This window comes from Thamnophis elegans, chromosome Z (genome assembly GCF_009769535.1).
Source record: "Thamnophis elegans isolate rThaEle1 chromosome Z, rThaEle1.pri, whole genome shotgun sequence".
Taxonomy (NCBI): domain Eukaryota; kingdom Metazoa; phylum Chordata; class Lepidosauria; order Squamata; family Colubridae; genus Thamnophis; species Thamnophis elegans.
Genome location: NC_045558.1, coordinates 58,080,224 through 58,107,894, shown reverse-complemented (window position 1 = coordinate 58,107,894; position 27,671 = coordinate 58,080,224). Strand labels below are relative to the sequence as shown.

General features: G+C 43.5%; 1 protein-coding gene across 1 annotated transcript in view; it reads right to left on the bottom strand.

Annotated features, from left to right (window-relative positions):
• The window catches only part of CDCP1 (CUB domain containing protein 1), an 82,256-nt gene that overhangs the window by 13,763 nt on the left and 40,822 nt on the right, over positions 1–27,671 (bottom strand). The window contains 2 exon segments of the mRNA XM_032238260.1: positions 10,681–11,034; positions 11,716–11,922. Of these exon segments, the coding sequence (XP_032094151.1) occupies positions 10,681–11,034; positions 11,716–11,922 (561 nt within the window).

The following is a 27,671-nucleotide window of genomic DNA, read 5'->3' as shown; positions in this document are numbered from 1 at the left end:
ACCGTTGTAAGATAAGATGGATCTATGGGATGTTATAAATACATATTATTAATAACAGTTATGAGATCATATAATTGTGAATGTATACATGAAATTGATAAAATAAAATAAAATAAAAAATATATGACTGAGTCTGTCATTTTGGGGGTGACTATGAACCTGAGGAATTCTCAGTGATGGTTCATCTGCAGCCTGACAAACTCAGTGACCACAGAGGCATGGGCCCCACCAATTAGCATCCTGTCGACTTATTCAAAGCTGATAGGGGGGGGTTAAGTGGGCCCGTGCATATGCCCATCTGCTCAACTATGTGGGGATTGATCAGGCATCATGTGCACCTGGTGTCTATGATGGCTTCAACTTTGCCTTGGACCCCAATTTCTGGTACTACTAACCGGACCCCAAGAGAAAAAGGGCGGACAGGCTTCCAGATCATTGGGTCATCATCCCCAAGATTTCCCTCATCCATCTTTGGTATGGCCTTGTCAGTTGGCGTTCATTCACTTCTGGAGGAAGGGGTTGCACCTCTGCTGCCTGTTTAGCAAATCCCACCTTTTCACTTCTCTCATGGGGTTTCTGCCTTTGCCCTGTTGAGTGGGGATGTGGCATCCCAGGGTTAGGATTAGATACGAGGCCCTCTGATCGCTCCCTTGCAGGCAGAGGGACTTCCACAGGAAGCCCATCTGTAGGGGTCCCAGGAGACTTTGCAGTCTTACCAGGTAGTTGGGCTCGCCAGGAGAGATTTCTGTCACATTCCTCCTACTGCTCTACTTCTGGCAAAGGACACTCAATTCTGCAGACATTTGGTGAGGGGAAGGATCTCTCTCTCGGCAGATCCCGATAGCCTTCCCTCTGCTTCACCATGCATGCTTATGAGAACCTTCCATTCTGGCGGTTGATTCCTAGCCCGCTCCACTCTGGCAGGTCGGCGTGGAGGAGGGGCAGGCGTGGGGGAGAAGCCCCCTCCTCTGCTTCCTGTTCCCCAGGTTCTGACTTAGGCAGATGCAACCAACTAGATTTTCCATGGAGTTTTCTGGCTCACCTTACAGGTAGAATGGGTGCTTCTCCTGGTCTCAAGAGAAACTGTCGACCAAGCTGGCATTTCGACTGTAGTTGCCTTTGGGTTGCAGGGGGAGATGCCTGCTTGGAGCTGCTGGAAGCTACGTTACTTCTGACATCCCTGTGACTTTCATCACTTCATTTTCCAAAGGATCCCGTAAGAGGTGGCTGCAGTAACTGGGGAATGGCAGCCCCAGGCAAACCATTTCAGCTGTTGACCCCACTACCTCTCCTGGCAGGTTGTATTAGCTGCAGTGACAGTTGCAGGGGAGGTATGAAAGCTCATGGCAACCTGAGCCTGTTGTAGCTGGCTGTATGGGTCCCTCCCCGCTGCATTACCCACAGCGGCCATGGTAGATACAGGAAACCACGGTCCTCTCCCCTGGGGTCCCACAGAAGAATGGGGCGTTGGTTCTTACTTGATACGCCCCTTCTCTGGGCAGGTGGAGACAGCAGTCATGCATGGGTTAACTCAGTCAGTAACCAATAGAACTGAGTCTACCAAAGTGATGTCATTGCCTCTGAAGAGCATGCTCCCGCTTTTCCTGATGAAGGAGATTAGTAGACTGCTGTGCATGAACAATAGCTTTCTCCCCAGATTTAACACAACATGCTCGCAGAACACCCCCGTGAGGTAGGCCAGAATCCCAAGGGTGGGGATGACCACTGTATCCACCTGCCCAGAGAAGGGGCATATCAGGTAAGAACCAATGCCCCATTTTCCTAAGTTGGTGGAGACAGTGGTCATGCATGGGACATACCAAAGCTGGCGTGTCCCCGGGAGGGCATGAGACTGGCCTAGGAGCGAGAGCATGGAAGGACCTGCTGGAGCACATGCCATCCGAAAGCTGCCTCTGCAGATGCATACCGATCTACTTTGTAATGTCTTATAAAGGAATTAGGGGTAGCCCAGGTTGCTGCCTTACAGATCTCCTCCACAGAGGCCTGCCATGCCCATGCCGCTGACGTGGCTGTGCTGCACGTGGAATGAGCCGTAATGTTGGGTGGAGGAGGGAGATGATGCGAGATGTAAGATTGAGCAATGGAAGATCTGATCCAACATCCGATCATGGAATGAGAGGCTTTTAGGCCCTTGTTGGTCGGGTGAAAAGAGACAAAGAGGGCTTCACTGCGTCTGAAGGCAGCCGTCTTGGAGATGTATGTTTTAAGAGCATGCCTGACATCTAGCTTGTGCCAATTGCGGTCCAGACTGTGAGAAGGAGCCGGACAGAAGTTTGGAAGGGTGAGATCCAGGGAACGATGGAATGCTGAATTCACCTTCGGGACAAAGGTGGGGTCGATGCGAAGTACCACACGGTCTGGGTGGAAGACACACAGGTCGGCCCGGATGGAAAGGGCCGCCAACTCTGACACCCTCCATGCTGATGTTATGGCCACCAGAAAGGCAGTCTTGAGAGTGAGGTGGTGCAAAGTTGCCACCTGAGGGGGGGTTCAAAGAGCGGTTCTGTAAGGAAGTAGAGGACTTTGGTCAGATCCCAGGAGGGGAATCGATGCATGACAGGAGGACAGATATTGGATGCCCCTTTGAGGAACCTGCAGATGTGAGGGTGCAAGGAGAGGGGTTCATCTCGGTGGAGAGAGAGAACCGAGGAGAGAGCTGCCACCTGCCTCCGCAAGGTATTCGGAGAAAGCCCCCTATCAAGATCCTGCTGCAAGAATTCAAGAAGCTGGGGTACTGCAGCTTTCAATGGTCTTCCCCTCGCCCAAGGCACCATGAGACGAAAGTCTGCCATGTAGATTCGTGTATCCTATTGGTAGCTGGGCGGCATGAGGCTTGAATGGTATGGATCACAGTCTCGGAAAGGTTATCTGCCCTCAGGACCGCCCGCTCAGCCTCCAAGCGGTTAGGCGTAGCCAGCGTAGATCTGGGTGGTGTATGGAACCCTGATGGAGGAGGGACGGAATCATTGGCAAGAGCCATTGAGGTTCCACTGAAAGATTGATCAGGTCCGTGTACCATGGTTGGCGAGGCCAATTGGGGGCAAGCAGGATGAGCTCGGCCTCTTCCTCCAGCATTTTCTGAATCACCCTCTGTATCAGGGGGAAGGGAGGGAAGGTGTACAGGAGACCGCGAGGCCACCTGCATCTGAGAGTGTCCGTCCCTTCCACACCTGGTGTCATGTAACGAGACAGGTACCTGGGCAGCTGATTGTTGGCAGATGTTGCGAAGAGGTCCTTGGCTGGAGTCCCGTACTTGGCTGACAGCTGATGCAATATGCGTAGATTCAAGCTCCACTCCGCAGGGTCGATCATTGTGTGGCTCAGCCAGTCTGCTGTGGTGTTGTCCGATCCAGAGATGTGCTCGGTGCGTAGGGAGAGAAGGTTGGCTTCCACCCAAGTTCCTAGTTGAAAGGCAGATTCCATGAGAGAAACAGCTCTCGTCCCCCCCCTGGCGATTGACATGCGCCTTGGCCATGGTGTTGTCCGTCCGGATCAACACATGTGAGTTCTGGAGAAAGGGCTGGAAGCAAAGGAGAGCTAGATGGATGGCCCTCAACTCTAGCCAATTCATACTGTGTGATAGGTCTGAATTGGACCAAAGCCCCTGCGCTACTTGTCCCTCCAAGTGAGCTCCCCAGCCCGTGAGGCTCGCGTCTGTTGTTACTACAAGACGTGGAGAGTCCCTGAAAAGAGAGTCCTGAGCAATGGCCAGGGAGATCCACCCGTCCAGGGATAACAGGACCTACGGGGACAGAGGGGACCTTCATTGAGGAACAACTGCTGTTGGACTTCTGGAATGGCAGAAGAAACCACTGGAGGCAGCGGCTGTGAAGCCGTGCCCAAGGGACGATGGAGAAGCAGGAGACCATCTTCCCCAGCAGCTGAGACAGCTGAAGAAGAGGGACCCGCTGCCTCCTTCGTACCTCTTTGGCTAACTCCCTGAGACTGTTCTGGCGGTCCTGGGACAGGAAGACTTTGCCTTGGGATGAATCTATGAGGGCTCCCAGGTGCACCAAGTGAGGAATGGGGACGAAGTGACTCTTCTTCCGATTGATGGAGAACCCCACATCCTCTAAAACCTGAAGGGTGTCCTGGAGATCCCCGAGGGCCTGGGTGTGTGACCTGGACAACAAAAGGATATCATCCAGGTAGCAGAAAATCCGGATGGGCCTGGCCCGCAGATGTGTGGCTATGACAGACAGAAGTTTCGTGAAAACCCTTGGGGTGAGGACAGCCCGAAGGGGAGGGCCCGATATTGGGAATGGAGGCCCACTTGGAAAAAGCAGAGAAACCTCCTGTGCCATTTGTGGATGGGTACGTGGCGGTAAGCCTCCATAAGGTCTACTGATGTGAGGACATTGTGTCTGCAAACACTCTCCAGAATTGATAGGAGAGAGTGCATATTAAATCTCCTGTATCTGATGAATTGATTTAAAAATGGATTGCCCTCCAGCCCCCACCCCCTGTGAAGACTTTGGCACGATAAAAAGATGAGAATAAAACCCTTCTCCCTCCTGACCTGGAGGTAAAGGTTGAATGGCCTGAATCTGGAGCAGGTGTTGGACGGCCTGCTCTACCAGGAGCCTTTTTTGAGGGTCCCTGGAGATTGGACATGTGACAAAGTGGTTCGGAGGACTGGAGCGCAAATCCAGGAGAAGACCGAATCTGATTGTGGACTTGACCCATGCATTGTTGGTGATGTCGTCCCAACGATCTGCGAAGACCAACAGACACCCCCCTATTGGGAGATTCTCCAGGCAGTCACTTCTGCCTTTTAAAGGAGCAGTAGGAATTGTCCTTGAAAGGCTTTCTGGGCTGGAATCGCTGGTTGTTCCTGCCTGATCTATAGGGGAAAGAGGGGGCCTGTCTGGGAAGGGCCTGTCGCTGTGGACGGGAGTTGGAAGCATTCCCGTCCTAGCTATGAAAGGGCTGCCTGCGGTAAAAAGAATGGTTCCGACCTTCCTGCTTTTTAGTGGCTGGTTGCAGAACCTTCCTCTTATCCTTGGACTCTACCAGAAGGGGTTCTGATGGAGGACCAAAGAGAAGGGATGAAGAGTAGGGGGAGGAGACAAGTCTCCACTTGGCCTGCACTTCAGCCTGCCACTGTTTTAGCCAGAGAAGCCGGCGGGTGGAGATGGAAGATGCAATGGCTTTGGACACAAACTGGGCCACGTCCAAGGAGGCATCTGCAGTGTATTCTACGGCTGCCTTGATCTTGTTAATGTCTCTGCTAGCCCTAGAATCCCTGGCTGGAAGGCAAGCTTCAAGTTGTCTCAGCCACAGAAGAGTGGAGCGGCTAAAGAAGGAAGCAGAGGTGCCCGCTCTAATAGCCCAAGCTGAGGCCTGGTGACCCTTGACTAGAGTTTGTTCTATTCTCTTGTCTTCAAGTCGCAGAGCTTCCTCCGGAGCTGCTGAGGCCACGTTGGGAGAGGAAAGGGCAATTATAGGCAAATCAATAGAAGGTACCTCTAAAGCCTTAGCGAGGTCAGGAGCGACATTGTATAGGTACTTGTCCGAGGCATTGGGGAGGGTTCCAGTACCTGGAGAAGCCCATTGATTACGGACAACGTCTATGAAGAACCTTGGTGATGGGATCACCTCCTTTTCCACCATAGGCTGGATGAAGAGTGGGTTGGTGGTGTCAGCCTTGTCAGCTTCCAAACTCTGAGGTGCCTTTGGAGAGGGAAAGCCTGCGATCTTTTTGGCCTTGAAAAGGAGAGAACGAAAGACAGCAGGTTTAAACAAACCAACAAATGGAGGAGGGTTGGGAGGTAGATCCTCATCCTCTGATAGATCTGAGTCTCTTGCAGGGCGTTCCTCTTCCCGAAACACTAATGGTTGACTGGAAGTGCCAGGCAGCTCGTGTGAAGAAGAAGCTGAGAGATCTCCATCCCTGCGCCTGGAACTAGAAGAAGAAGCAGACTGGAAAGAAGCAGAACAATTAGAGGACCTGTGTTTAAGGCCAGCTGCAATACCATGTTCTATGGCCTCAGAGATCATATCAGCCATGCCTGGCGAGTAAAAACGGCGCTGGTGGGGATTGGGAGAGATATTTCCCCGGTAGAGGGGATCCTCATTAGGGGTAACGCTCCTGCCACAATCTGAATCATCCCCACTGTAGGCTAAGGCGTCAGTGCCCCTAGCCACCTTGGGCTGCAGGATGGACGCAGCAGGGGAGAGGTCATCCTCTGAATCCGAAGCAAAATCAGAGGGGGGACTGGAAAGAATAGGCCCTTGGTCCTGGAATATGCGAGGTTCAGTGTGTTTAGTCTTAGACTTGGCCTTCTTAGCTAGAACCTGAGGGGCCCTGTCATCCTCCTGAAGAGATGGATCCTGCACCTACCCCTGAGTAGGCCTCGGGTCCCTGGGGGGGGGGCGCTCTACATTGGTAGTCTGAGCAGGCTTGCACTTGTGGCCTTGAGTAGCAGGGGGTTCAATGGTAAGGGCAGGGGCCAAGGAGGTAGGTGGCAGTTGAGGCTCCAGAGGAGGAGAGGAGGCCATAGCCAGAACTCACAGTTCCTTGATCCAAAATGGCCGCCGGATGATCTTCGTGCCAGAATTAATGGCCACTGAGGCTGCAGAGCCTATGGGCCAAAGCCATGAAGTAGCCGAGGCCTCGCAATGTAAATGGGCTTTTTAGGCCCTGTGGAGAGGTTGAGGAGCCAGGAAACAAGCCACAGACCTTTAAAAGCTGGTTGGAGTGATGATGGGCAGGCACGGAGGTAGCCTCGTTGTTATTTCAGTGGAGGGAGGCTCTGTTGCTGATATGAAGCTCCCACGGAGTTCGGAGGCTCCTGGAGGCGGAGGCGGCAATTAGCGGCAAGGCAGGGGCCTGGGATTTCCCCTCTAAGGAGATTGGAGTCTCCTGAGTATTTCAGCTGCTTCTGGTGAAATTCAGCCGCAGAAGCCCGGAGGCTTTCACAGGCAAGCCTGCAATTAGGAGGCTTTCACAGGCAAGCCTGCAATTAGACGCAATAAGCACTCTCCAGCCCTGAGGGCTAATGAGAGATTTTAAAGGAGCCCAGACCAGAGAGACAATTTAGAAGGACCAATTTGGTTAGTAATTTTGATAAATCCAATTAATTTTACCAATTTTTAAGAAATAGTTGAGGAGAAGCAATTAGCACAGCCAGTTCCTATCAAAACTGAGTCTAGAAAAGCGGGAGCATACTCCTCAGAGGCGATGACATCACTTTGGTAGACTCAGTTCTATTGGTTACTGACTGAGTTAACCCATGCATGACCGCTGTCTCCACCAACTTAGGAGAAGTCCTCAACCCCACCTGGGGGAGAGCTTCAAAGAATCAGATGCCTTCAACTCACCTAGGACAGATGGGCACCCATCAGCTCTTTGACCAGCCCTGGCCATTGGTAAGTCTCCCTCTGGTCACTCTGTGCTTTCCATTGCTGGGCCCGGATCATAGGGTGCTGGCTGCATGCATCTCATCCAAGTGCTCGCTGACAATCTGTCTGACCCATGGGAAACTGACCGTTCACCCAGGCGGCTTTCACAGCATTCGTTCGACCTTCTCCCAGGCTCTGTCTTCCCTGAGTCTTTACACCACCTGGTTTTGGGTTGGCATTGGGGCTCAGGACCCCAGACAGCACCCCAGGATTCAGAGGAACTGAATTGGGTTAATGTTGGAGTTCCAAATAGCATCCAAAATCAGAGTCCAGGGCAAAGTATTGCTCAAAGTTCCAATTTATTAAGAGAGCCATGTTGGCACATCTGGGAAAACCCAAATCTGAAAGCTTCCAGGTTTTCCCAAACCCAAAGACCCATTAGATCGCACAGGGTCGGCCTCCTCCGGGTTCCGTCTACCAGCCAATGCCATCTGGCTACGACCCGGGGGAGGGCCTTCTCTGTTGCAGATTCGGCCCTTTGGAACGAACTCCCCGTGGAGATTTGGACCCTCACCTCTCTCCTGGCCTTCCGAAAAGCCGTTAAAACCTGGCTGTGTCGGCAGGCCTGGGGTTGATGAGCTCCCTTCCCCTCTCGACAGGTGTGGTTGTTGGCTATCTTAAATGCTTGTCTTGTATTTGTGTGTTCCCTTTCCCGCTTGAGTTGTTCGCCGCCCTGAGTCCCTTTTGGGAATAGGACGGCATATAAATAAAACGAACCTCAAACCTTCCCCACCTAGTTGAAAGTTCAAGATCTTGCCCCACACCCACAATTCCATCACATGATTCAATCTTCCCTGCCATGCTGGTAGTTCCACCCATCCAGTTCCAATCAGGTGCAAAGGTGCAGAGACAAAGGATGACTTTGGCTTTCTAGAAAGAATTTTATTTTGGCTACACTATAAGTAACTCCATACAATCCCCCTCCCATTTTCCCACAATAGAAAAAGGCATAGTAGAATAATATAAAGTGTGGTAAGCCAAAGATCCAAAAGAAAGATGGTTGCAGGCCTGACAGACTCAGTCAAAAACTGGCGAAGTATACCCAAGAGACGTTTCTACAAAGATTTGATTGACTCAGTCTAACGAGCAGGAAGGCAGAGTTAATCCATTCCTTGGATTCTCCTCAGCACACTCGGAAAAAGGTGGTTATGTTCTCAGTCAAGGAAGGAAAATTGAACAGCTGTTGGAGAGATATAACATGAAGGATTGTAATTCTGCTCCAACACCTATGAATACAGATTTTCCTAACAGTTTGGGTGAGGACAAAAGTGAAGCCTGTGATCAAGAGATATATCAGTCAGTAATAGGGAGTCTGTTATATCTGTCACAGTGGTCCAGACAGGACATAGCTTGTGCAGTAAGCATCCTAAGTCGCTTTACTGCTGCACCAGTGCAATTGCATTGGATGGGTATAAAAAGGATTCTCAGGTATTTGAATGAAACTTTGAACTTGGGTCTTCATAGGTATCTGAATAATTGAAATTGAAATGTTATGTTAACAGTGATTATGCCAATGATGTAAAAACCCCAAAGTCTAATTCTGGGATTGTGATATTGTTTGGAGGGGCTTTAATTGGTTGGAAGTGCAGAAAACAAACTACTGTAGCCATTTCCACTGTGAAGGCCGAATTTATAACTCTATCTGAACTTCATGCAGAGGTGACTTGGTACATACCGCTGTTACAGGATTTAAGCATGAAGGTAAATGATGCAGTTACAGTGTATGAGGATAATGTTGCTTGCATTAAAATGGCAACAGGTAAAGAATAGAAGCAAGCATGTGTACATTAAATATTGTAATGTCAGGGAAGCCATAAAATGTAAATTACCATATTTTTCAGAGTATAAGATGCTTCGGAGTATAAGATACACCTTAGTTTTTGGGGAAGAAAATAAGAAAAAAAAATCTGCCTCTGCCTACCAGTATCTTTCTGTATTCATCTGACTACTATCCTTAGAAAACAGCCTGGTCAGCTTCAGCATATTAGTTTGATGGTTGTGAGAGCGCACTTGCAGAGGCCTAAAACGTGATGCACAGAGGTCAAAAATGCAATGTGTGGAGGCAGCAATTGGCAGGGATGTGCTCTGGCGATCCCCACAGTATTGAACAGGTCTCAAATGGAGCATTCAGAGGCTAAAAATGTGATGCACAGAGGCCAAGAACACAAGCCACATATGGGGTAATGGTGTGTGGCAATCCCTGCAGCCTGGAACAGGTGTAAAATGCAACATGCAGAGGCCAAAGGGTGGGGGCTAAGGGGTAGGTGAGGCAACATTTGGTATATAAGACGCACCCAAATTTTTACTTTCTTTTAGGGGGGAAGTGTGTCTTATACTCAGAAAAGTACAGTAATCAACTTGTTCACTATTCTTCTGAGGACAATCTGACTGGTATAATGACCAAGCCATTGGGTGGAGTGTACCACAAGAAGAACATTAAGTTAGTTTTATTTCTATTACAGTTATGAAGGGAGGAGTGTCAGAGGATGTTTATAGACTGGAATACACATGGCAACGGATCAGCCAATGGGGACTGTTTTGATAGACATGGTTAGAGGTCAGCTAATGGGGACTGTTTGGAAACTGAAACATAGCATTTGTTTTTATGGGGCCATAAGAGACAGTTTGAAGTCTGGGAGTGGCTTAGACTTACTGAACTGTACTGAATCCAAAAGGTCATTTGCTTGTTTGTGCTTGCTAGATGTGCTGCTGAAACAAAACTCTGACACATCTTTCATATATATTAGTCCATATTTTTCAATAAACAGTTGCTCAATCTGATTTAAGCATTATTCACAATGTTGGTTTACTCCCTTCACATTATCCACAAATAGACTAAATGAAGCTCAAAATTATAAACTGTCTGCTTCAAATCTGCAACATTCCCATGTAATCCTTAAAAATAATAATAAAAACTGAAATAATTGATACAAAAAATTGTCATTAATTTAAAAGCAGAAATAAAAGAACCTAAGTAGTTCCATGGTTCTGCCTCTTTCCCCCTAACCCCAGCCATAGAAAAAGTTAAAAAGATTGTGTAAGGCAGGGATCCTCAACCCCAGTCCATGGACCAGTACCAGGCCCAGAAACTGGGCCACGCAAACAAGCAAAGCAGGGATGCAGGCAGCATACAAAATCATATGAATCAATCCCTGTTGCCCAAAAGGTTGGGGGGTCACTGGTGTAAAGCATTTAAATATAGCAAATTGCAATGTTGCTGTCAATGGAAGCAAAGTATTAGTTTCCTATGCTTACGTTGTATGGATGATCTACTTGCAAGCTTAACTCCAGAGGCTGCGAGTTTTGAATCCCAAGGAAGTTGAAGAGTCAAAATAGCATCACCTTGTGCCTTTACCCGTGACACTGAACCATTTCTGCAGAAGGTTCCAATTTGGACTCTATCTTTTCCCAGACGACTGCTAATGTTGTAAATAATTTGATCAGGGCAGGTGTCTCCAGGCAGAATTTGCCTTAACCATGGAGAGAATTTCAGTTCAAGTCCAACTCTTCGGTTAGCTTTAGCCTCCCAAATGAAAGTCCTATTAAGATGTGGCAACCCTGGAGGCTGAAGCTGAATATCTCCAAAAGGACATTGACCTGACAGACAATCTAGAAACAGAGAAATGTGTAAGACTCATACGCAAATCTGAAATGGCTATAATAAATCATATTGATTTGGTCTATGTTTTTTACTCTTCCTTCTGTTCACACTACCAGAATATTCTATCAACAATCCATAACTAAGCTCATAAAGTTCCTATATATATATATAAGCTGTTTTTAACTATAGGGTAGTAATCTTACTCAGACCTAAGTCAACAATAAATTATATGGGAATTCTGGGAGTTATAATCCAACATAGCAAGCTACCAAATTTAGTAAGTATGCTTAGAATTGTACTCTATACATTTTCCCCTCAAGTGTCATTATTACACTTTGAGGGCAAAGATATATACCAGACCATCCATTTTTAAGTGGCAGCCTTAGCCTCTGCCTTGTTCAAGCAGTACTCAAGAAAGCCCACTATAGAATTTTTTACTCATTTATTTGGGGGAGGGGATGTCTCATTAAATAAAAAAGTTCAAAGATTGTTATATTATTAAAAAAGGTAAGATAAGCTGAAGTGTAAACTTCAGATTCTTTTAAAACATTAAGCAAGAAAAATACATTTTAACCCATTTCACTGATGTGGTTGTACAAATTCATTTAGACTTCTGACAGTTAGTAAATAATCCAGTGCTTTAAAAAGCTCTCAGTAATTTTAGTTGCAGTTCATGTAACATTGCTTACCAATATTTTTCTCCACAAGTATGGACCAATATTTCTCTGGTGTGGAACAATCAAAGGTAAATTGAAACTTCTGTCCAGGCTCTATGATTTTCTCCAAAAAATGAGGTTTTTTTCCTTCACGCAGTGCACAGGTATTTAGAAAAGAAAATCCAGGTTTTATTTTAACTGTTATGTTTCCACCCAGAGGAAGAGAAATTTCAAAAGCACCTAAGATTAAAAGAGAGAAAAGATATGGACCTCTGGCATTTTAAAACCTAGGCATATATTATCGTATCAGCTTTCATGCAATAATACAATCATCTTCATCTGATGAAATAGATGTACGTGATCAGTTAGACTACTAAGATACTTTAGAACTCTTGTTACTATGTATTGAGGGAGAGGGAAAGGAGGGAAGATAATATCCCTCCCTCCCTCGTGTGTGTGTGTGTGTGTGTGTGTGTGTGTGTGTGTGTGTTCGTAGATTTTCACAGGTGTAGGTATGCTGGTCTTGTGGTATTCTGGTCTTTTCCTGTGTAAGATTTTAAAATCTTACATAGGAAAAGACCCAAAAGACCAGTATGTATGTATGTATGTACATACATATATGGAGAGGGAGGAAGGGGGGAGGGAGAGGGGGGAGGGAGGGAGGGAGGGAGGGGGAGAGAGAGAGAGATGAATCCAGTGATTTTAGAAGCATGTAGCTCTTAGAAAACCAATAAATGTGAGAGTTGAGTTTTATCCTCAATGTTGCCATGTTTCAGTATTTGGAATAATTTGGAATAATTTCAGAGCTATTAATTTGTCTCCTACAAAGGCAATGGTGGCCCTCAGATCTAACTATTTTGTGTATATGTTATTCTATCCCTATCCAATCTGAATGAATGAATTTCTTTTCTTTTTCTACCCATTTGTGTGGACAAATTTGAGAGAAGCTCAATACAATGCAAATATATTTATGTAGGTGCAACACTCCTTCATATTTTACTGAAAACCCATCCTGAAGAATGCAAAGAGGGAGGAAGCAAGAAGAAAAAGAACAACTTCCTCATCTTATGTAGAAAGTCTCCCAAATTTGAGAGAGATTGGATCCAAGGTAAACCTTCAAGAGAATGCTATCACTGTCTTGGTTTTAAAAATATCCAAACTGGCCGTTCTCAGTTATCAGTTGAATGTAAAAAGAAGTTGTATGAAGAAAATGGTGGATGTGTTGAAAAGACAGTGTGCCTTCTCTAAATCTAATTGTTTATTATACATACTTTAGGAAAATAGTTTCCAACAGTTTTTGCCCGGTAAATAACTTAAACATAATGAGTTGAGTTGCACCTTTTCTAATTACCATATTTTTTCAGAGTATAAAATGCACCTCCCCCCCCAGGGTGAAAATCTGGGTGTGTCTTATACACTGAATACAGCATTTTTGGCCTCATGAAACCCCACCCCTTCACAAAAATGAACATGCAGAGGGTTTGGGAGGCCTGCAAAGTGCTCCTGGGGGCTGGGGAGGGCAAAAATGAGTGAAAATGAACATTTTTTGCTTGTTTTTCCCCCTGTCCCCAGGCGCATTCTACAAGCCTCCCAAAGCCTATACATGCCCTGTTTTTTGCAAAAATGAGGACGGTTTTTTGCTCATTTTTGCCTCCCAGGAGCACTTTACAGGCCTTTCAAACTCTTTGCATGCCCTGTTTTTCACAAAAAAATGAGGTGTGCAATGGGTTTGGGAGGCCTGCAGAATACAAAACCTTTTTTAAAAAAATGTATCTTCAAAATCTTGGTGCATCTTATACTCTGATCCATCTGAAAAAATATGGTATTAAAAAGCTTTTATGAGCTATAGCTCACTCCATTAGATGCACCAAGTGGTTACATTGATATAGTATTTAAACAAAGAGAAGAAGGTCGGTTTAACACATAAACAAAATCTGTTAGTCAGAAAAGATGCCAGCAGATTCCAGATTATTTTTGTTTGTTTCCATAGGCACAGTTGTCTTTCCACAATCACTAGAAACACATAAGCCAACCAAAAAATTTTTTTGTAGCTATAGTTATTCCACATTGTTCACTGTGTTAAAGCTTTGGCTGACTTATTTCAAAAATCTTGTGAAGGGTAAAGCTAAAACAATTTTGTATTTAAAAAAACAAGAAGAGAATAGGCATTGGTCTTACCTGAGATGCCCATTCTCAGGGTAGTGGAGATAAATCCAGCCCCACCCTGATACAGGTCTGGTCCTGGGTCTGAGAGGAGTTTTTTAATCACACATGTCAGTCTACAGTATCACCTTCATCAAACGCTGGGAGGAGCTACCAGAGGAGGTGTGACATCACAGATTGTAGACCCAGTTGGATGTTAGATACAGTTAACCCATTCTCCATAGTTGGTGGAGATAGCATCTAGGAATGGACTGTCCTTACGGGAGGTTAGTAGTCTGGGCTGAGGTCCCCTGAGCAGCATGAACCTGTTGCAATACCTGCCTGCCAAAGGCTGCCTCCGCTGAGGAGTATCTATCTAACTTGTAATGGTGGATAAACGGGGACGGAGAGGTCCAGGTGGCCGCTCGACAGACCTCTTTTTTTAGTAAAGTTTTTTTTGGTTAAATACTTAAAACTTCTTTATAAATGAAGTATTGTCCAGGTTTCCCCCTCTTTACATCTTCTCATTATACATAGTAAATTTTACATCTTTTTTCCATTTTCCATTTCAGTCATCTTATCTTCATTCCATAATCTCCGGTTTAATTTTAATTTCTTCCTAATATATTGACAATATCATTATTTGCCTCCCCAAATTAATCACATTTAACATATCATTTCCAACTATTGTTCTATTTTACTGTTAATAACATATATCCTCAAAATTAATTTTGTATATTAAACATTTCATTTGATTAGTTATCCAAATAGTAATTTTAATCTATTTCTCCCACATTGTATTAAACATAAACCTTAATTTCACTAAATTTCATTCTAGTCTATTAACAAATCCTTTCTTTCTTCCTTTGAACCATTTTCTTAGTCTCTCGGGAATTTCATTTCTTCTTTCCCCCCTGTTCCTCCAGAACAGGTTTGGACCCTAGTGTCAGCCTTCCAAATATCATCCAAAATTAAATTAGAGTCCAAGGCAGAGCTTTCCTCAAACTTCCAATTTATTAAGAGAGACATGTTGGTACATCTGTGGAAAACCCGAATCTGAAAGCTTCCTGGGTTTCCCACCCAGTTGAAAGTTCATGATCTTGCCCCCACACCCACAAGTCCATCACATGGTCCAATCTTCCACTGCCACACTGGCAGTTCCACCCACCCAGTTCCGGTCAGGCTCAGAGGTGTAGAAACAAAAGACGAGGGAACACGTCCAGTCCAAGGATAGACGGAGTCTAAAAGCTAGGATAAGCTACCAGAGGAGGTCTGACATCACAGATTGTAGACTTAGTCTGATTGGATACTAGATGGAGTTAACCCATTCCTGGATGTTATCTCCACCAACTATGGAGAAAGCATTAAATAGGCTCTTTCCTCCTTAGTTTTACCACTGAGCAATCCTCCAGTTATATTTATAACTTACTGTCATCTTTTTTTTATTAAAGGAAGCATGTGAACACTCAGAATTCCAATTTTTAAATGCCTCTCATTCAGTAAAAATCTAGTTGGTCCCAAGCCTCAATATAGTGATTACATGTAATCCTTTCCTTTTCCTTTTTCCTATGAGGAAATAATAGATCAAAGACTTCCTAGGAAATGGGACAGATCTTAAGAGTAATCTGGATATGACACTCCTTTCTTTGGTCCTACTTGTGTCAGAGAGGTGCATGATTTCATGATCCCATTAAGTCAAATGAGCATTTAAATGTACATTTAAATGGAGTTGAATTTTAAAGTGAACAAAATACAATTAACATTATTATTTAACAATAAAGGAAACTAAGTAAAGGAAACTTCAGTAAAGAAACTAAACAATTTTCACTGCAGTGATACTGCAGCTTTTCAGAAATCTCCCACTCTTAAGATGCTCAGTTTGGGATACTCAACTCTATGCCCAAGTCTGGATTTGTGGGTAATCAAACAAACGCTGCCATTTTTCACTTCCCTTCCTCTGCAATTTCCTAGCATGGGCATGAGGAAACCTTCAGCAGTCCCCCAGGAAACACAGCACTATTTTATTGTTTTAGTGAAGCCATAATTCTAATTAGTATTATACTGTGGTTGGTTTCACGTGACTAGAATTGCCCACCTGCCACTTTAGGTTCCATAGCTTGAAATAGGCAAATACTGCTTTTTAATAGCTTCTGTTAGGAAATAATGCAGGGGTGTCAAATTCATGTCATCATGCCAGCGTCACGTGTGGTATTGGGACTTTTTCCCCCTTCGCTAAATCGGGCGTGGGTGTGGCCAGTGTGTGATCCATCTGGCCTGCAGGCCGGGAGTTTGACAGCCCTGGAATAGTGTAAAGCAGAACCAGAAACCGAGAATGTACTCCCTTTCTGAATGCTGGTGTTATGAATTTGGCCAAGCTTCCTCTTGGTGGAAATGGATGCTATAAGTGTCTTGTGTGGAAGAGTGATATGATTGTCTGTTCTGTGCTAGCCAAGTAGCATTACGTTTTGCTTCATAAAGAGTATCTTTTAAATAATACTAAATTAATAAGTTTTCCATTTTCTTCCTGAACACATTATCTTTTAAGGACATACATGTCCCTCCCTCCCCTCCTCTCTCTCTCTCTCTCTCACACACACACACACACAGAGAGAGAGAGAGAGAGAGAGAGAGAGAGAGAGAGAGAGAGAGAGAGAGAGAGAGAGAGAGAGAGAGAGAGAGAGATTCAGTAGTACTGGGCTGCAGCCTGTTTGGTCACAGAGGTGGTGGGTGGTATTAAGTAGACAGATTTTTTTTTGTCTTTCCTTTATATACTCAAAGACATCTAAATCATAACATTGACAAATCTGGCTTCAACACCATAGTGAAAGTAAATGTAGATGAGAATTTTTTTGATAATGCAGTTTAAATAATTTGCCTATATTCTAAAAATATGCAGTAACACTTATTTAGTTATTATGAAAATTTACATTGCTGTCCAAATCACTCATGGTGACTTATAAAAATAAAACCCCCAGTACAAATCCAATAGGCTCTCACACACAATCTAATGTCAACAATCAAACCAACCATTTGATGGGCTCCGTATTACACTTGCATTGGAAAACCATGTCTTCAGGGCCTTTTGAAAGAGTGATAAGATGGGGGTGGCAATCTGATTTCTGCGGGATGATGTTCCATAGGGACTATGGAAAAGGCCCTTCTTCTTGATCCCACCATATGGACCTCCTTAAGAGAGGGGATCTGTAACATACCCTGCCACCCTGCTCTAGTAGATCAGATTGATGTGGTTGGGGGAAAACAATCTTTCATGTCATTACATTAACATCACATTATACTAAGTGAAAATGAAATAAATGGAACATCATATAACATAAAGAAAAAGAAGACAAATATATGGCCGTTTATTAGAAACAGTCTAACCTTGTCAAAAGCAAAGGAAACTTTTACAACATTCACTTTCACAGTTTATTCCAGTGTTATTGGAAAGAATATTGTGAAAACTTTGTGAATGCATGCTTATTCACACATAAAGATGTAAAGATTAAGATCAGCAAGCTCCCGGAAAAGTCATTTAAAAATCACTCACCAGGAAAATATAATTTGTGGGTTTATAGAAGCTTTCTTTCAAGCAATGCAAATGTTTTGCAATTTGTCTTATGTTAGAAACTTAATACAAACCAACCTGGAGAATTGAAGGGGAAGAGACCCAGAGTTAGTTTTACAAGATACAAAACACAAGTAGCCTTCTATTATGGAAATAACTGAAAAGTGATAGAGATGATTAGCTGACCAGACCTGACTTCCACTAATCAAGTTCTCATGTTTAAAATTTGTCATCCTTCCATTTGTCCTTGACAATGTGAAAGCAATTCAACACAGAAGAAAATCCATGGAAAGAAAGATTATGAAACAATCATTTGTTTTTCCTTTGTTCTATTTTTTGTGTCATCAAGCATAACTTGAATATTATTATTATATACACAATGTGAAATCAGAGCTGCCAATTGTTTAAGTGGTGTTGGCCTTAATACACATTGGGTTCTTCCAAAGAATCTAGGAGTGTAATGGCAAACCTTTTCGGCACCAAGTGCCCAAACTGGAATGCACATGCAGGCACAATGCACGTGCGTGCACTGGAGCGCTGGAAACCCAAAGACCAGCTGGCCGCTGTGAAGGTACATGCTGGCCAGCTTGTTTTGAGGTTTGTGGCATGCACATGTCAAAGATCAGCTGGCCGATGCACACATGCCTGTTTTTTGGCCGTTTTTGACCATTTTCTGGACAGTTTCCAGGCTGTTTCCAGGCCATTTTCAGGCTGCATTTAGGTCTGAAAAATGGCCTGAAAATGGCCTGGAAAACAGTCCAGAAATAGCCCGAGAAAGGCCTGAAAACGGCCCGAAAAACAGCCTGGATTTTGGCCATTTTTCAGGCCATTTTCCGGTGCTCCAGCATCCGCAAACACCATGCATGTCAGAAACTGGAAGAGCAGATGGCGACAATGCATGCGCCCAAAGACAGAGCTCTGTGTGCCACCTCTGGCACATGTGCCATAGGTTCACCATCACAGATCTAGGATACTGTAATATAATTATATATGTGGATTTAAGCAGAGTGCCATTTTGTAATTAAGAGATGAAAATTTTGTCAACGTAAAGATTTTCTAAGTGCTATCCAAGATTTTTTGATATAGTGCTCAATATACCAACTAAGAATACCACCGCCAGTGTATATCATAATTTTTCAACTACAATTTTCCGATCTTGATACTTTCTGACCTTCAATTGTCTTCTCTTTTACTATCTCTTTGTGTGGCTACATCAATTGTTCATGCTTTATTATTTTCAATCACACTTAAATATGCAGTATCAGGTTTGTTGTATTTGGAAATCCCACAACACAACTCTCACATTTTCAACTATTTTTTTCAACTTATTTTTCACTATTGGCACATGATAAATTTATAGATATTCCATTGAATACTTTTGGTGACTGTGTAATGCAGGGACCCTCAAACTTTTTGAACAGGAGGCCGATTCACAGTCACTCACACTGCTGGGGGGGGGGGTGACTGGCTGAGGGGGCATGGCTAGGTGGTCATATGACTGGGTGGGCTTGGCCAATTTAGCAGTCCATTTTGCCTTTGTCCTTGTTGTACTTGCTCAACCCAAGGAATCTACTTACTTAACACCACCCTCCAAAGGGAAAAAGAGTGCAAGTTTTTTTGTCACTTGCCTAACTTTATTACAACAGCAGCTTCAGCTCCTTAAAATAGGCCATTAAAAAAAGAATAAAACAAACATGATTTCCTTCAAAATAACTCCTGGTCATTTGTTTCAGGTAACCACACAATAAACCAGATTGAGAACTGCACCAATTAAGACTACAACTAAAACCCCAAGAGGGACATTGAGAGACATTGGAAGCAGGCAGAAGGTGAGAATCAATATAAATACATAGCCTCCAATGGTGAATTAAGGAGGGATAATGGTCCCTCAGACTGTTGGGGGCCAGACTATAGTTTGAAAAAAATCTGAACTAGGGACTTCCTGTGGTGACGTCACCATGCTTAGAGTGGAGGGAAGGAAGCTCTCCTAACCTCTAACTCTAACTTCTTCGTTTGGGCTCATTTTTGAGCACTGTTGATCCTGAAGAGGCCAGCAGATTAAGTGGGATACTCTGTAGACGCTGGGGTGAGAAGGCAAATCCTCCTGCAGATAGGAGAAACCCCCTAAACGAACAAGGAACTATCCTGCCATTTGGTTAGGACCAGAACGATGGCGACCGCATAAGAAGGGAGCGAACAGACAGAGAAGCAGTTGAAATTGGATATTTGTTACTATTGTTGACAACCCAGAGGAGAGCAACGCAAAACTGGCAGAGAGGGTGAGCTGGAAAGAAGAAAGTGCTGGGAGGGAGGCTGTTTTTGCAGTTCAATTTTGCCGAAAAGAAGTGGAGCAGAGATGCTGAGACGCTGAGGTGGAAGGGACAGCCGGAAGAAGCTAAAGGAATTAGCCACAGTGAGAACGAAAACCCGAAATGGACAACAGGAGGGGAAAATAACATTTGCCAAAAAGATTTGGAAAGTTCAAAGAAGAGATTGTTTAACAGTCGGGTTGGTATAATGAGTTTCTTTTTTTTCTGCTCACTCTTCCTTCTGCTGCTTTGTTGAACTTATAAATACTTGACATTTATTTGCCTCAGAGCTTGGAACAGTGCCAGAGACAATAGATAGAGGATTGTCTTTGAAAGAGAAATTTGTTTCATGGATATTAACAGTGATACTGAAGAGAGGGTGACACCTAGTGGACTGTAAATCCGAACCGTGAAGTCTGATGCAAGAAAACTATTGGTGACATAAGCTGATACATATATATATACACAGAGAGACTAATTACTAGGATTGAATACTTGTATAATTGATAAAATTGAGAGACATTTATTGGTATAAGATAATAGTATAATATATAAATCTATGATATATATTAATTAAAGACCAAAAATCAAATAATCAAATAGGATAGAATACTACATAGGAATGTTTAGGGATTGAAATGTGATATTAAGGAAAGTTAATTATTATTGAATATTGAATTATACAATTATTTATATCATTGATATTACTGATAAAGTAGAAGTAAAATTAAACGTATATGCAATTGTGGGCAAGGATAAATAGGGGGATAAAAAATGACAACTTCAGTAAAATTAGTGAAAAAAACTACACCCAATGTGGTCTCAGTAACACCCCCCCTCCTCAAATCAAATCAAAGATCAATTGAGAGTGCGTTGGGGTTGGAGAAAGGGCAAAAGTTGGCAGAAACAGCGGGACCAGCTCCAACGATGCAGAGTATGCAATTAATGCTCCAGATGATACAAGAGACACTGGCAAAAAGCCAAGAAGTGACAACTACTAATCATGAAGAAACAAGGAGGAATCATGAATCATGAAATGGGAGATATGGGAGGAATCATGAATCAAGAATGAAGATTATAAAATTGAAAAGATACAGAATGCCTTAACAATCAATGAACAGAAAATCCAGTGTACGGAAGAAAAAATAGAACAATCAGACCAGAAGATGGGAAAAATGGAATTGGAATATAAAAAACTTAATAAAGAATTAGAACTATCAATAACCCAACTTGAAAACAAAAGAGCTGCATTCTACCTAAGATTCCAAAACATACCGGAAGAGAAGGAGGAAGACCTGAAAGGAAAAATGATTAAAATTCTCACTGAAACTCTTCAAAAAAAAGAACAAGAGTTGAGAGGGGACACTGATGAAGCTTATAGGGTGCACACTAATTATGCCAGAAGACATAGACTCCCGAGAGAAGTGCATGTAAGATTTGCTAAAAAAACAACGAGAGATGAAGTGTACAAAAAAACCAAAGAGACAATTTCACTACAGGGAAAAGAGTTGATCATGCTCAAACAGATTCCAAGAAGAATTCGGGAACAATGTAGGCAGTACCAATTTTTAACAAACCAGTTAAATAAAAACAGAATAATGTACAGATGGGGTTCTAGTATCTTGGCAAGGAAAAAGATATAAGATAGAGAATATAGAAGATGCACAGAAATTCTATGAAGAATGCTGCAAGAGGGAAATAGAACAAGGAAACAAAGAGGAATTAGAAGGTAGAGGTCAAGAGGAAGAAACATCAGAACATAACGAAAGAAACAGGAGAGGAGAACAGAGGCAAGAAAGAGAGAGAGCAGAGAAGGAACGTGTGAGAGGGAAAAGTCAATACAAACTAGAAGTAAAAAAAAACCAACCCCACTTAAAGATGGATCAAGAAACAACAATCACCTCGATAAATTTGAATGGACTGAATGCAACTAAAAAAAGAGCCCAGATGTTTAATAAATTAAGGTTAAGAATGGTGAAATCAATTCAGCACGATAGCCGGTATATAGATTATAGAACGAAAGAGAAAAAAGGAAATGATATGAAACTATATGGGTTTGTGGAAATACCATTCCCAAGAAAACATAAATTGAGATTTGAAAGAGACACCTTTAACAATAGAAAAAGAAAGGGACGGAAGAAGGAAGGAGAGGAGGAAGGAAGTAGAGAAGGGAGGGAAGAAGGAAGGGAAAGCAGAGGAGGGTGGAAAGGAGAGAAAGAGGAGAGATAGTAGGAAAGGAAGAGGAAGAGTAGAGGAGAGGTAAGGGAAGAAGAAAGAGGTAAGGAGAGGTGGGTGGAAGGGAGAGAAAAAGGAGAGGAGGGAGGATGGGAGAGAAAGAGAAGGAGAGAGGGCAGAAAGGGGAAGAGAGAGGGTAAGAGTAGGGGAGAGGTAAGGGGAGAGGTAAGGGAAGAAAGAAGGGGAAGGAGAGGAGGAAGGAAGGAAGTAGAGAAGGAAAAGAAAGAGAAAATAAAATAAAGAGAAAATAAGGTGGTGTCATAACAGGCACTAGGGATGGTAAACAAAACAATCCAAACTGTACCTTATAATCTTTTAAAGGGAATAACAATAGTATAAATAAATATAGAATTGTATATAAAAATGGATAACGAATAAGGAGACCATGAATGTAAGATAGAAAGGTATAGAAGGGAAAACACTAACTGCAAAGAAACCGATACGAACTGCTGTATGATATATGAGGGAACTTCTTGTTCCTATGTTGTCTTAAGTCATGTGTTTGTTTTTGTTGATGTGTTTATGTGTTTAAAATAAAAAAAAGGAAAAAAAGGAAAAAATCTGAACTAATTTCTATGAACACTGCAAACATCTTCATTTGTAGTGCAAAAAAAATGAAATAATACAATATCTAAAATGAAGAACAATTTTAAGAAACATAAGTATACTACTAATTCAATGAGAAGTGTGCGCCTACTTATTTGGGATTACAGGGTTAAAGGTCTTTTAAACCTGGAGAATAATTCACAAACTGATTTGCTTTTGCCACATTTGTGCATGTGTATATCACATCTGAATATCTACCACAATTGTTCAGCAACCAATTTTTGGATGCACTTTATATATGGGAAGAATCAAAGCAGTGGGTGAATTCTCCTTCAGGCATTATACTAAGGTTGCATTTGAATTAGTGTTAGCCAACTTCAGCTGATTTTGAAAAAGTTTGCAGACATGTCCCTCACCCATCCACTTTTAAAGTGCTACTTTAAAAGCAGCCCCTTCCCTACTCACCCACCAACCCTGAATCACATGGCTGTGAAAAACATCTGAAAGGCTGTTTTTAAAGAATTTTAAAGCACTACTTTACAAGCTGGCAGCTGTTTTTAATCCCACCACTCCATGGGCCGGATACTTTGCATTGGTGGGCTGTATCCGGCCCGCAGGCCTTAGTTTGAGGATGCCTGGTGTAATGTTGTTAGTTTAGTTTAGTTTATTGTCATTGCACATCAAAATTAAATGCCATCTTCAGTGTACATTATAACTATAAAAATATAAACACAAACACACATGCTATATTTGAATTTGAAAACCAGATATTGCATTAATATTGCACTATATAGTCAAATTCAATATAGTTACCGCCCTGGAACAAAAGCTGTTATTCAGCCTATCGTTCCTAGTTTTTATTATCCTGTACCATCTGCCAGATGGTAATAGTTCAAAAAAGGGTGCCCAGGATGAGATGGATGAGACAGACCGTTTTGGCGAGGTCTGCAGAGTGCAAAAACTTTTTTAAAAAGTTTGCCTCTTCAAGACCTTGGTGCGTCTTATACTCCGGTGTGTCTAATACTCTGAAAAATACGGTAGGTCCTCTTTTATCATAACACCCAGAAACGTAAAACTGGCCACTTGCTCCACTCGGTCACCATTGATAAGCAAGGGCTAGATGTCTGATCTATTCCTTCTATTACAGGTAGTCTTTGAATTACTAATGAAATGAAGCTTGCCCATTCCATTCATAACCCAAGGGTTTGTGGAAGTGAATCACAGAATTTGACTTTATCAGTCCTTCCTTTCGCCCACGCATTCACTACTCGAATGTGGAGTTCGTTAAATGCACATGACGTACTTCAGGATGAAGGCCATTCACCCCTCTGAAGCTCTGATTTGGCCAGCAAAGTGCCAGGTGAGGTCTGCGTAGGCCAGAGCGTTGGAGGGATGGGCCTGTCCCTCTAAAGCTCCATTTTGGCCAGCAAAGTGCAGAGCAGAGGGGGATAGGCAGGACAAATATTGCAAAGCCTCTGCAGTTGTTTGTAAGGGCAAACAATTGCTGGGGGGGTGTTGCAACATTCCTAGTTTGAGATTTGTTTGTAAACTCTAGGGGGTGTAACTTCGAATGTTCACTAAGGGAACACTTGTAACCCGAAGATTACCGTATATACTCGAGTATAGGCCGACCCGAATATAAGCCGAGGCACCTAATTTTACCACAAAAAACTGGAAAAGTTATTGACTCGAGTATAAGCCTAGGGTGGGAAATGCAGCAGCTACCGGTAAATTTCAAAAATAAAAATAGATACCAATAATGTTTTTGAATATTTATTTCAAAGAAAAACAGTAAACTAGCGGTGTATTCAATGAAATACTTCACTCACCTCATGATGCTGATGTCCCGCTGTGATGATGATGTCCCGTGCAGCCGCGGGAGCGATGTCCCGCCTCCTATGACACACGGCACAGTGATTCCTATCATTGGATCACTGTACCAGAGGAGGTGGAACATCGCTATGTGGCTGCTTGCCATAACAAGGAGGAGGTGGGACATTGTTGCAGAGCGGCAGGAGGGGGAGGAAGGGGAATCGTAAGACAGCCCTGCATTACATTAGAACGTGAGGAGGGGGGATGGTGCGGTGCGCGCTGCGCGGCAAACTGACACAGAGGGAGGGGAAACTCACAGGGGCACTGGGCCATTCACGAGTGTCACCCAGCGGCATGGCCCCGCCCCTTTTTCTCCTCCATTTCGGGCAAATTTTTCACTGACTCGAGTATAAGCCGAGGCGGCTTTTTTCAGCCCAAAAAGTGGGCTGAAAAACTAGGCTTATACTCGAGTATATACAGTACCTATATTTATAATCAGTTTATGCAATATTTCTGCATGAGTTGAGTATATGATCTATTATTATTATTAACAGATAATCTGTTTCTTTGTATAATTTGTATTTTGAACTATTTAATGGTTTTTACATTCTGGTCTTATAAGTTTTATATTTTTATTAATTCAAAGCAACAAATATTTCTCCCACCTCCTATTTTCACCACAACAACCCTGTGAGGTGGTTTTGGCTAAGAGAGTAACTGGCCCAAAACCAGCTGATTTTCAGCCCTAATTTAGGCCCAGAACTCACAATCTCCTAGTTTCTAGGCCGGGACCTTCTTTAATAGATTAACACAGTTGGAAGGGAACTCCTAGGTCAGTGATGGCGAACCTTTTCTGCACCGAGTGCCCAAACCAGTATGCACATACATACACAGTGCATGTGTGCACATTGGAGCACCAGAAACCAGCTGGTCAGTGTGAATGTGCATGCCGGCCAGCTGATCTTCGGGTTTGTGGCATGCGCATTCCAAAGACCAGCTGGCCTGTGCACACATGCTTGTTTTTTGGCCGCTTTGGCCATTTTCAGGCCGTTTTCAGGCTGTTTTGGCCTGAAAAATGTCTTGAAAATGGCCTGAAAAATGGCCTAGGTTTTTGGCCATTTGGGGGGGGGGAGGCATTTTCAGGCCATTTTTCACTGCTCCAGCACCCGCAAATACCATGCACACCGGAAACTAGAAGAGCAGATGGCGACGATGAGCGTGCCCACAGAGAGAGCTCTGCACGCTATCTCTGGCACGCGTGCCATTGGTCCACCATCACAGTTCTAGGTGTTCTAGTTCAACCCCCTACCGAAGCAGGAGACCCTACATCAGTCCAGTCTATTTTTGAAAGCTTCTAGTAATGAAGCTTCCACAACTTCTGAAGGTAAGCTGTTCCATTCATTGATTGTTCTCACTGTCAGAAAATTTCTCTTTATTTCTAGGTTGAATCTCTCCTTGATCAGTTTCTGTCCATGATTCCTTGTCTGGCCTTCGGGTACTTTGGAAAATAGCTTGGCCTTCTCCTCTCTGTAGTAGTCCCCCAAATATTGGAACACTGCTATCATGTCTCCCCTGGTCCTTCTCTTCATTAGTCTAGCCATGCCCAGTTCCTGTAACCATTCTTCATATGTTGGAGTCTCCAGTCCCCTAATCATCTTGATTGCTCTTCTCTGCACTTGAGATACTTCCAATTGCAGGAAGAATACTTCACAATTTTCTCAGAAATAGCTGTTTCGGGAGGTAAGTGGAAAATTGCCTGGCAAGTAGAAAAGACTCTTCCAGCTCTCATTTTCCCCCTGTCACCATTACTCTCTGCAATCCCTATTGATGAGATACATGGGGAAGAAACACAAACCTCTGCTAAGCCTTTTCCTTGCATGACAAGGAGATTAATTGCATGGCAGTTTGGCATCAATGGGAAGGCTAAAGGAAAAAGAAAAGTCAGGCCAGGAATTTCAGACTGTCCATATGGGTTGCAGGTAAACTTGAAAAGAATGTCTGAAGCAGGAGAGTAAAAGATCTTGCTAGATGTCCTGTATGCAGGGATGTCATGATAAAAGTTGTGTACCTGAATCAGGGCTGTTTAGAATATTACAAGATCTGAAGTAGATTCTCAAATTCCATTCCCACTGCACAGTACCCACGGCTGCAATCTGATGCAGAATATTCTGAACAGTAGCCTCACTTCTTGATAATAAAGTATAGCAATAATTACAAAAAACAGTAAGTTGTAAATTGGGCTAATTTTGACAGTCCATGTCTTCCTCCTTATTTTTCTCTTTCTGCTGCTTTTGTGTTTCTCTCCAAGGATAGATTTTGTTTTAGCCTCCCGTCCCATAATCATCTTGGTTGCTCTTCTCTACACTTTATCTAGAGCAGGGGTGTCAAACTCTATTTTATTGAGGGCCACAGCAGCATTGTGTTTGATCTTGAGGAGCTGGGGTGGGCATGGCCAGCTCAACATCATTCATGTCAGGGGTGCCTCTGGTGGCCCAAGTGCTCTGCAAGTGAAAACGGGCTCACAAATTCTGTTTCCGGCTGCGATGGCCTCCTGTAACCCTCTGCCAGTGTTAATGGAGCTCAGAAGGGCTGTTTGCAGCCCTTGCGAGCTCCATTTTTGGCCGAGACAGCCTCCTGCAACCCTCTGCCAGTGAAAAAAGAACTCAGAAAGGGGAAGGATCCAGTATCTCAACGGTACGCATGCAAACTTTGGGGCTCTGGAGGAGCGGCGATATCCTACCACTCTGGGGGGCTTGTTTGAACCCAGAACTGTCTTGGAGGGACAGTGAGGAATAAGAGCATAGGCAGAGGTGAAAGGGGGAGCTGCAAACTCCCCCAAATGTCTACAATAGCTTTTGACCCAGATGGGACGGAAGACAGCCATTGCAAGTTGTCAAAAGTTGAGATGGCTCCACAAAAAGAGAGAAAGAGAAATTGCACACTGTATTCAAAAGTTTGTGTTTTTTTCCCACGATAGACTGACTGAGAACAAAAAGAGAAGCCAAAAGGGGAGGAGTTGATTACCGCTCCAGGAAGTACCAGCGAAGAAGCGAATGCCAATATAAATAAAGGATTCAGCAAATAGTTTTGGGAGGATGGTCTGGAGAATAGAGAGCAGTCTGGATAGAGTTGATTGCCAGTAAAAAATTTAAATTTTGATATTGATATTTGAAGAAATTGATCTGTGAGATTGCTCTTGGAACTTTCTTTTTTTCCTAACTACTCTTTTAAGAAACAACAGTCTAGCGGCAACAAAGAAAAAAATAACCTTGAACACATGAGTTGATAAATAGACTGATGATAAAAACTACTACATAAGACAAAACACCAGCTGTGGATTCATCTTGGGTGCTTTTGTTTTTTCATTTTCCTGATTATAA